At 55.9% G+C, this 10,304-nt stretch overlaps 1 protein-coding gene across 1 annotated transcript in view; it reads left to right on the forward strand.

Annotated features, from left to right (window-relative positions):
* Cpne5 (copine 5) overlaps window positions 1-1,535 on the forward strand; it is an 84,277-nt gene extending 82,742 nt beyond the window's left edge. The window contains exons 20-22 of the mRNA XM_051153423.1: window positions 117-174; window positions 531-604; window positions 1,275-1,535. Coding sequence (XP_051009380.1) covers window positions 117-174; window positions 531-604; window positions 1,275-1,499 — 357 coding nt within the window. The 3' untranslated portion in view covers window positions 1,500-1,535. The remainder of the gene's footprint in view (window positions 1-116; window positions 175-530; window positions 605-1,274) is intronic.
* The last annotated feature ends 8,769 nt before the right edge of the window (window positions 1,536-10,304 follow it).

Here is a 10,304-nt window from a genome sequence, read left to right on the forward strand (position 1 = left end):
CTATCCCTCACTCTCCTTCCCCTGTGCCTTGACCTCTCTTCATTTGACCCGCCCTCCATCCCTACCTGTCCCTCATGTGGGTTTTTTTTTTCCCCTCCTCCTCTGCTGCCTCCCAGGCTGCCAAACTCCCCATGTCGATCATCATCGTTGGCGTGGGCCAGGCCGAGTTCGACGGTGAGTCCAGGGTCCCCTTCCCAGTGTCCCTTCCCCCCACAGAATTCCACGGCATCCTGTCCCCACCAGCGAGAGCTCTGTGCACGCAGCCCAGGTGGGCTTGTGTGCCCTGAGAGGGTGCAGCAGTACCCATGTAGGCCTCTGCCTTCTCCCCAGCTGGCTTCTTCAGGTACCCCAGGCTGGGTCTAGACAAGGGTCACAGGGCCACAGCTGCATGCTGGTCTTGGTCTCCACCTGTTTCCTGGCTTCTAGTGTCGGGGTAAGGGCCTTGGACCAGCCTGGGGTTGGAGGACAGGTCCTGCCAGACATACATGCACTCTTGTCACACACGCTCACGTGCACACTCGTCTCCACAGCCATGGTGGAGCTGGACGGCGACGACGTACGGATCTCCTCTAGGGGGAAACTGGCCGAACGGGACATCGTTCAGGTGAACCGGGCCCTGCCCTTCTGTACTGCACCAACCATGATGGCCCTCTAGCAGGGCCAACCTCAGAGCCCCTTTGCAGGCTCCCTGGGGACAGACCCTGGAAATCCCCTCCTGAGCCTGTCTTCTCATGAAGCCGTACCCCCCCTCCCTGCCCTGTACGAAGCTCCCTGCTAACCCAAGTGATGCCCTCGGGGGATCCAGAGCCCTACGGAAGGGCCCCTTGCTCAGGCACTTTCTGTAGTCTGTGCCACGTGGCTTTCCTGTGGCATGGAGACCCCCTTGTAGACGGAGGTAGCGCCCTTAACCCTAGGAGGACTGGAGGCAGGAAGGAGCCAGAGGTTGAGAGCACTGAGAGGAAGGTGTGTTCAGTGTAGGTTCAAAGGAAAAGGGGTCCTCGGAGGGTCCCTCTGGAGATAAGGAGAAAGGACGCTGGGAGGCAGGATTCAGGTATTCTTTCCCAGCATCCCTTGGGCCTCTGTTCTCATTGCTAGTCTCAGGTGAAGGGATTGGGTCAGTGTCAGGCCGTACCGTGGAGTAGAGATGCGTGACTTGGTGCAGAGACCTTGACAGCCCCTGAGGAGACTCGCACAGTGGAGTTTGGATGTAGTGGGTCCCCTGGAAGGGAACCCAAATGCATGCCCCATCCTGACTCCATTTTCCTGCCTGTCAGTTTGTGCCCTTCCGGGACTACGTGGACCGCACCGGCAACCACGTACTGAGCATGGCCCGCCTGGCCCGGGATGTGCTGGCTGAGATCCCCGACCAGCTGGTGTCCTACATGAAGGCACAGGGCATCCGCCCACGCCCGCCACCACCGCCGGCCGCACCTGCTCAATCACCCCCCCAGTCCCCAGCCCACTCACCTCCCGGGTCCCCCCTGCACACGCATATCTGAAGCTGGCAGGACCAGGGGGCTGGAGGGTAAGCTGAGCCCCCCCCCCCCGCTCTTTTTGTGGTCGCCTTCCCAGACTCTACATGGAAGACCGGTGGGAGATGGGGTGTCCGGGACCTCGTCCCACCTCCTGGACTCAACTTCCCACCCAAGTGCAGGGAACTGGAGGTGGTATAGAAGACAAAGGGTACACAAAATTCTGGGGTTCAGTGGACTCCCTTAGTCCACACTGTGCAACCCCAAGCCTCTCCTCTTCTTTCAGCCTAGCTGGGTCTTCTCCAGCCGCCCTCCCCTCCTACCCTAGTGTCTAGTGTCCCCTGTCCCATTTCCAGGGAACCCCAGGCTGGTGGTCTACCAGGGGTGCATGTGACCCTCTTAGAGGGACACCATATTTAAGCAGAGCCTGTGGTCCATCAGGGACTGTGACGGAGGCATGTTAGTGTAGAGCCCCTTTGCCATCCTCAAAGGCTCAGTGAATGCTAGAATGTTCTAGATGCAGATCTGCAGCCTCACTGGATGTCACAGCGTGTCACCTGGATGTCACAGGTAGCTTGTGGCACCGAGATGCCTCCTGTTCAACTCAGAGGCCACTCACCTGCCAGGCACAGGGCCAGCCCCTGCGCTCCCACTCGCTCCTGCTGTCTGTCCTCCGGTGCCTCTGGGACCAGAGATGGGTGGAGGGGCGGCGACCTGAGTGCCAACCTGTCCCCTACCCACATCCAGCAGGAACCTATCCAGCACAGCCTCTGCTCTCTGGGCCTCAGGGTCCATACTTTGTGATGGCAGGATTTGGTCAGGTGGTCCAGCGTTTTCCTGAGCCACCCTGAGGGTACATCCATTCCACACACAGCCTTCCCACCCACCTACCCACCCCTCATGACCACCATGCACACCCAGGCCGTTTAGACTCTGGGATCACCCTGTTGCATCCTGTCACCCCATACCCCACCCAACCCTTCAGAGCTCCAGCCCTCTGCTGTGGGAAGGTGGCGAGGGGCTTTTCACCTAAGGTCACCCCACTGGCCACCATCCTTTGTCCACTGGGGCAGGTCTTGCATGTGTTCCTTACGCCGCATGGGGGTCCCCGCCTGGCATCTCCCGTCCCCACCCACCTCTGTCATGCATGGCGATGATGACGTTTCTACTGTCTGGTCCTGTGCCTGTCTGAGACCGTCTCTGTGTAACTTGCCTTAAACTGAAGTAAACCAGTTCCTTTAGTAGACACCCCCTGCACCCCCCCCCCCCCCCCCCCGTCCCTTCTCCTGAGAGAACAGCTCCGTCGCTTGCCCAGCATCTCTCTGCTGCCTGGGTTCTTTGGTTCAGCCATGCCCCTGTCATACTCTGTATGAGGAATGAAACCTGCCTCCCACAAACACGTCCAAAAGGCAGGAGAGACAGCAAGCACGCAGACAGATGCTCAGTTCTGTAGCCTGGCTTCAGACACTGGGAAGAGTCAGGAGCAATGGGAGAGACACCCGTGGAGGAGTGGTGTTTTAGATAGGAGACTGAGGAGAGCCCCAGGGAAATGAGCAGAGGCCCCGCCCACACCGATTCCTGGGTAAATAGGGCTCCCATAGTGGGTAAGGGGGTTGGGTAAGGGCAGAGTCCCCGATGGAGGAAGTGTGACAGGAACTAAGTTAAGGAAAGGAGTGCAGGAGGTAGTCAGGATACACAGGGCCTGGTGGTTCATGGCAAGGCCTCTGACATTTGCTCTGGAGAGATGCAGCCATTGAGGACGTGAGAGAGATGGTGCATGACCCGAGCTTCCCCGACGTGTACATCGCTATCACGTTCGATCACTTATTTCCTCATCACTCAACAAACATCTACCGAGAATCTGTTCCAGGCCTGCACAGGGATCAGAGACACTTGGCTCGTTCCCCAGTGTCACCCTCTGGGCTAAGTCAGCTGCCACGGGGCAGCAGTGCCAGGCAGCAGGGAGGGCTGGGAACTGTGGTACTAAAGTGTGGCACTAAAGTGTGACACTAAAGGGCACTCTGATCATCCTGGATGACTCTCGGGGGGGTGTGGCCAGCGGAGTGATGGGTAGGGTCCTTGTGTGCACCGAGGGCCTTCTGCACTTTCGGCACAGTGTAAGCATCTCTGTTGGTCCCTCCTCACAGGTCAGGACCATCACAACCTAGATCACGGGGCCAAGGACGCATAAACTGCGTACACTGTTCAGTCAAGCCCCCTAGGCAGCCATTCTGAGCTTGTACCCACGAGGAATTCAGTGCTAATTATCCTCCAGCTCGGGGCTTGTTTACCTCTGATGACTTCATGGTAAATTAGAGCTGACTCACGGGGCCGGCTCTATAATCAGATGCCCTGCGCCTCCCATGACGCCATGAGTGGGAATGGAGTGGGGTCACGGCTTGAGAAGAGGGAAGTTCCCAGAACCAGCGGCCTATTTTCCATCTCCTTGGGCGCCATGGGAAAGATTGGGAGGAGAGAGGCGCATAGCAAGGGGAATCCAGACACAGAGCCGCTGCCGCTGCCCGTGAGAGAGAGAGAGAGAGAGAGAGAGAGAGAGAGAGAGAGAGAGAGAGAGGTGGGTGTGTGTGTTGGGGACCAGACACAACATCAAAGCATCTTCACTGTGACAGTGGCTTCTCTGCTGGGTTCTTTACCCAAGGTGTGTCTGCAGAACCTGACGTGGAGTCTGAGGCGGCCACTTTCTCAGAAGTCCCTCTGGGATAGCCTCAGTGGCATTTGGGGCTACCAAATTCTATAGCAGACACCGGTTTGACTTGACTCAACACAATGGTATCTGAGGTTTTTGACCACACAGTCAGTCAGAGCCCCTCCCCCCCCCCCCCCCCCCCACCCCTGCCTGACTCTCATTGCATGTATGTAATGGATAAAGTTAAGCCAGTAACTTCACCACTTAAGCCAAGTGATCCTATCTTGAGAATGACAGTGGGACACAACCTTCTTGGTTCTAGAACCAACAGAAAATTCGAGGCTACTTCCAGAGAGTTAAGAGGGAAGGGACCACCGCAAGATGGGTGAGAGAGAGAGAGGTGGCCTCTAAGGAGAAGGAATGGGCCTCGAAAGTGCCTCTTCCCACCTACCTTAGGGAAAGAAGCCACACAGAAGGGCGGGGCTCAGTAATTCACGAGCCGGGACTTGTGGCTCCAACGTGGACTTTATTTTCATTCCTGTCTGGAACTGAGGGTGTGTGGGACAGAGCTGAAGCGGGTAGACAGGGAAGGGCAAGGCAGACAGATGAAGGGTTCCCCTGGACTCTTATCTGGATGTGACACCCGTCCCTCAGCCCCTGGCCTGCAGGACAAAGCACCCCGGGGTGGTAGGTCCAGCACAGTCCTGTCTGGTCCTATTGTCAACTCATCTCAAGTGCTCAGATTTAGCAAGCGTAAGATGGCGACACGGTAACACTCGCCACTCCCATGCTCGCTGAGCCTCCATCCCCCGCCCCTCCTCACATGTGTTAAATGGGTTCCTTTTTTGGAACCACCCAGTGCAGAAGAGGGTCTCATCCCTGTGGCACAGGGAGGCAAGGAGGCCCAGGATCACACAACTAGGTGGTTGGGAGCCCACAGTTTCTTCATGGAGGCTGTGGGCTGTCACCACTCCATGCCACGGACTCGCTGCTCCCTTGATCTGGAAGGCAGTCTTTGGCATTCTGTGTCCCCATGAGAAAGTGGAGAGGCAGGCCCTAGATGACCTTCCTAGGCTGAGTCTGTCCTCGCAGAAGCCCCTGCCACCACTTCTTCAGATCCCTGTCACGGCCAGATACCTCTAGGCCTGTGGAAAATGGCCCCGAGTCCTGCCCTGAAAGGGTGAGACAGAAGCCGGGCCAACAGCGCATTTGGAGTAGGCCAGCAGGGTGCCAGTGGTGTGGCTGGCTGGCCAGTGCAGAGCAGGATCCCCACATCAGCACAAAAACCACTAGCCCCAGGAGGGTGAGCTGTGTTTACCCTGTGCTCCTGAGCGCTTCTCCCCCCAATCCCCCCACCCACCCCCACCCAGCCTCTGCAGGGACCCCAGAGCTGTGTGAACAGGCACCAGCCTGTATGACCCAAAGAGCACCTCAGACCCACCAGGCAGGGCAGAAAGGCCAGGGCTCCCAGCAGTGTAAAATAGCAGGTTGCTCGTGGTGGGCTGAGCAACAGCAGACAGGCCAGGGACACCTGCTGCCTGCTCCACTACTGTCACCAGCTGGAACAGCCAGATGGGTGGCGAGATGGCCAGGCCCAGTATCCACATAGCCCCACAGAGCAGCAGGTGGGCACTTGGGCCGGCTGGGAGGGCCATACTGGGCCAGACCATGGCCGTGTGACACACAAGGAACAGATGGCAGGGTCCAGCAGCAGGGTAGGTACCATGAAGGGTTAAAAAGAGGTCTGACAGTACCATATTCACCATGAGGCTGGTAGTCAACACCAAGGGTGCGAGAGAAGCTTGGGGGTCACCAACACCAGTAGGAGCCCAATGGCCAGAACCCCATGAGCAGGATGAGGCCACAGAAGACCCCCTCTGCCCCCTGCTCCCCCTCCCCACCCAAGGCCAGGTGGAGCCACCTCTCCTGGGTGGCTGCCAGCCCTTTGTAGAGGGTAGCATTCAACTGGTGGATTCTGTAAATAATGGTATTTCTATTTAAGGAAGGAAATCTGAAAAGGTTTTCTGATTCTTTTGTCTGTAAAAGTCCTCATGGAAGTCAAGGGGATTGCCAGGAACTTCAGGGTTACAATGTAGACTCGCTGGGGACCAGTCAGGCTGTACTCTGCCTGTAGGCATTCTAACCAGACCCGGCCTGTGACTGTAACAGGCTCCAAAACTGGGACTCAGACACCCCAGACCAGACTCTTTTGGGTTATACCTGTTTGCAATATCTCTTTTTTTTTTTTTTTTTTTTTTTAAAGGTTTATTATTGTGGTATATAAATATTCTGTTTGCATGTACACCTACAGGCCAGAAGGAGGCGCCAGATCTCATTGCAGGTGGTTGGGAGCCACCATGGGGTTGCTGGGAACTGGACTCAGGACCGCTGGGAGAGCAGCCAGTGCTCTTGACTGCTGAGCTGTCTCCCCAGCCCTAGTCTCTCTCCTTTAAAAATATTTTTTTTTAAATTAATTTATTCTCTCAGTTGTTCCTCCCTCCTCTCTGGCCAAGCCCCTCCCCTTCTCCCTCCCCATTCACTACTCCCCAGTTTCTCTTCAGAAAAGGGCAGGCCTCCCAGGGATGTCAACTAAACATGGCCTATCAAGTTGCAGTAAGACTAGGCACCTCCCTCGTATTAAGGCTGGACAAGGCAACTGAGGACGACAGGGGTCCCCCCAAAGCAGGCAAAATCGTCAGAGACAGCCCCTGCCCCTCTGTTAGGAGTCGCATAAAAACAGCAAGGCACACAGCTTTACCATATATGCAGGAGACCTCCGTATTCTCACACAGCCTCCCTGATCGGCAGTTCAGCCTCTGCGAGTCCCTACCAGTCCAGGTTTGTTGGCCGATTCTGTGGGTTTTCTTTGCTGTCCTTGACCTCACTGGCTCCCACAATCCTTCCTCCTCCCTCTTCAGCCGGATTCTCCGCTGAGCTCCGGCACCTAATGTTTGGCTGTGGGTCCCGGCATCTGTTATCATCCTCTCTTTTGTTTGTTTTGTTTTCTTTGAGACAGAGTTTCTCTGTGTAGCCCCTGGCAGTCCTGAAACTCACTCTGTACAACAGGCTGGCCTTGAACTCACAGAGATCTGCCTGCTGGGATTAAAGGTGTGTGTGTGTGCGCGTGTGTCTACGTCTACCCATCCTCTCGGGGATCCCCACTACTACAGAGAGAGACACACCCACTGAAGAGCCTGAGTCTCTCTTCACTTCCCACCTCCCTAGTCATGCATTACTAGTCCAGAGTTCCTCCCCCTCCTGCCACTCAGGAACTGGAGACAGCCTGACTACACGAACTCCCACCTCCCCACCCCACCCCATGTCCCCTCTGCTCCAGGCACTGGGGGTTCGGCAGCAGCAAGGCCAGCCAGGCTATTCCACTATTCATCTCCTGCCAGTCCCTCCTACACTGGGGCCTGAGGAACCAGGTTCCCCCTGCCCAGCTTGCTGCCAGGTCTGTGGGTTCCCCAAGCCTCTCCCGCAGGGACCCTGACCTGGGAGCTCGTTTGGGTGTCTGTCCTGGCTAGTTTTATGTCAACGTGACCCAAGCTAGAGTCATTTTGCAGAGGAAATCTCAATTGAGAAAAAAGCCTCGCCGGATCAGCTTGCTGCAAGGCTGTGGGGCATTTTCTTGATGATTGATGCATGAGGGCCCAGCTCAAGTATGGGAGGTGCCACCCTGTTCTGGTGGTCCTGAGTGCTGTGAGAAGGCACACTGCACACGCCAGTGAGCGCCACCCCTCCGTGACCTCTACTAGGGTTCCTGCCTCCAGGTTCCTGCCCTTGCTTGAGTTTTCTGCACTGATTTTCCTCCGTGATGGACTGTGACTTGGAAACATAAGATAAAATAAACCCTTTCCTTTCCAAGTTGCTTTTGGGCCATTGTATTTTAAGGCAGTGTCTGAGCCTCACAGCCAGTGTGGTATGAGAGAGCTGAGGGGCAGTTAGGAGTGGCCTCCCACTCCCACAAAACTTCCAGGGGCTATAGGGGGCAGGGACGAATGAACACCAAGATGCCAAACGACAGGGCCAGTGCCATCCGGGTCACTTTCCTGACCAGGTGCCTGCATGCGGCCCTGCTCTGAGCATCCACATCTTCCTGTAAGAAATTCTGAATGGCCAGCCTTCAGCCCTGGGTGCTAGAGCCTAAGCTTCATGGCCCTGGGTGTGACTCGGTTGGTAGGGCTTGCTTAGTATGCACAAACAAAGCCCTGAGTGTTAACCCCACATGAACCAGGTGTCAGGTGGGGAAGCCAGCACCAGAGAGATGAAAGCAGGAAGATCAAGGTCATCCATGGCTACACAGTCAGTTGAAGGTTTAACCTAGGACATGTGAGACAATGGCTTGGAGAGGAGAGGAAAAAGTGGAAGAGATGGGAGGGAGGGAGGGAGGGGAAAGCTGAAGAAAAGAGTCCTCGCTTGGCAAGCCTAAGGGCCTGAGTTGGAAACCCCAGCACCCAGGTAAAAAGCAGTTGTGGCTGTCTGCAACTGCAACCCCAGCATTGGAGGGTGGACGCAGGTGGACCCCGAGAGCCAATGGCCAGCCAGCGTAGCTGAGATGGCAAGCTTCTGGTTCAGTGATAAAGCCTGTTTCAGCGTAGAAATCCAGAGAGAGGCAGGGGAAGACACCCAGTGTCTGGCTCTGGCCATTGCCTGCCCGGACATGGGCACAAACACCCGCACACTCACGTGCATGCACCACACACGGACACGAAAGAAAGGGAAAGAAAAGGAAGGAGAGAGGAACACTGATCCGAGGCACCATGGCGCAGGATTACAGGTGCTCAGGAGACTGAGGCAGGGGGATCCCAAGTTCAAGCCTGGGTTGCAGAGTAAGCCAGTATGGGCAACTTAGGGAGGGCCAGTCCCAAAATAAAAGGTCAAACTGGGACCTGGTGAGATGGCTCGGTGTGTGAAGGTGCTTGCTGCCAAGTCTAAAGACATGAGTTTGATCCCTGAGACCCACACGGTGGAAGGAAAGACTGGACTCCAAAAAGTGGTCCTCTGACTTCTACACTTGCACCATCCCCAACACACACACACATGTACACACAAATAATAAGTGTAAGTTTCTTACACTAGGGGTATAGCTCAGTGGTACAGCACTTGCCTAGCATGCCTGAAGCCCTCGGCTGACTCCCCAGAACCACAAAGAAAGTCAAATAGCTCTGCCCTTTTCTGGAAGCTCAGGAGGACCATGGGTATTGTGCCACCCTGGGATACATAGCAGGACTTGTGTCCTCAACAACAGAACACAAGAGCTGGGAATGCAACTCAGCAGTCTTGGGTCCATCGCCAGCACCACATAAACCTGGTGTATGATACCAGCACTCACCAGGTAGAGGGAGGATCAGAAGTTCAGGGTCATCCTCAGCTACATAGAGTTCATGGCTAGCCTGGGCTACATGAGACCCAGTCAACAAAGGAATTAACAATAAAATGTACCCCAGCCCATCTCATAGGGCGGCTATGACATAAGGTTAAAGTTGGGCGTGGTGGCGCACGCCATTAATCCCAGCACTCGGGAGGCAGAGGCAGGCGGATTGATGTGAGTTCGAGGCCAGCCTGGTCTACAAAGCAAGTCCATGACAGCCAAGGCTACACAGAGAAACCCTGTCTCGAAACAAACAAACAAAAAAATATAAGGTTACTTCTCAGAATGGCACCTGTCACACGGGTCCTGAGTAAGTAAGCAATGGCTTCGGGTTGTCCCTGCAAGGCCTTCTGTCTCACATTCCCCTTGGCTGCCATACCCTGAGAAATGAACACTTGCCTGGCAGTTCCCTCTGCCTCACCTGCCTTGTGTCCTGCTGCTGTTCCTTTGCCAACTTGGGGTTCCAGGTATCTGGTTGCTGACCTGTGAGCCCTTAGCAGCCCAGAAAGGCTGACTCCCAAACACGGTTGGGCTCTGTGCACATGGTGGACCCAGCTCGCAGCAAGCCAAGGTAAGCTTCTGAGAGGTGCCTCTTCCCCACACGATGCCTCAAGGGAAGCTGAACTGGAGCCTGACGTTCCTCACCCCCTAGATAAAAGTGGCTGGCTGCTCAGCTGGTTCCCAGGAGCCATGTCCTCTTACCGGCCTTGTTAGCTTCCTGGACCACAGAATGGAGGTATCTGAGCCTGCCAAGCTGGACCCCAGAGATGGCATTAGCATGGCAAGACCTGCCCTTCCCCCTTGTGAGCGC

This window comes from Acomys russatus, chromosome 11, assembly GCF_903995435.1.
Source record: "Acomys russatus chromosome 11, mAcoRus1.1, whole genome shotgun sequence".
Lineage (NCBI taxonomy): Eukaryota > Metazoa > Chordata > Mammalia > Rodentia > Muridae > Acomys > Acomys russatus.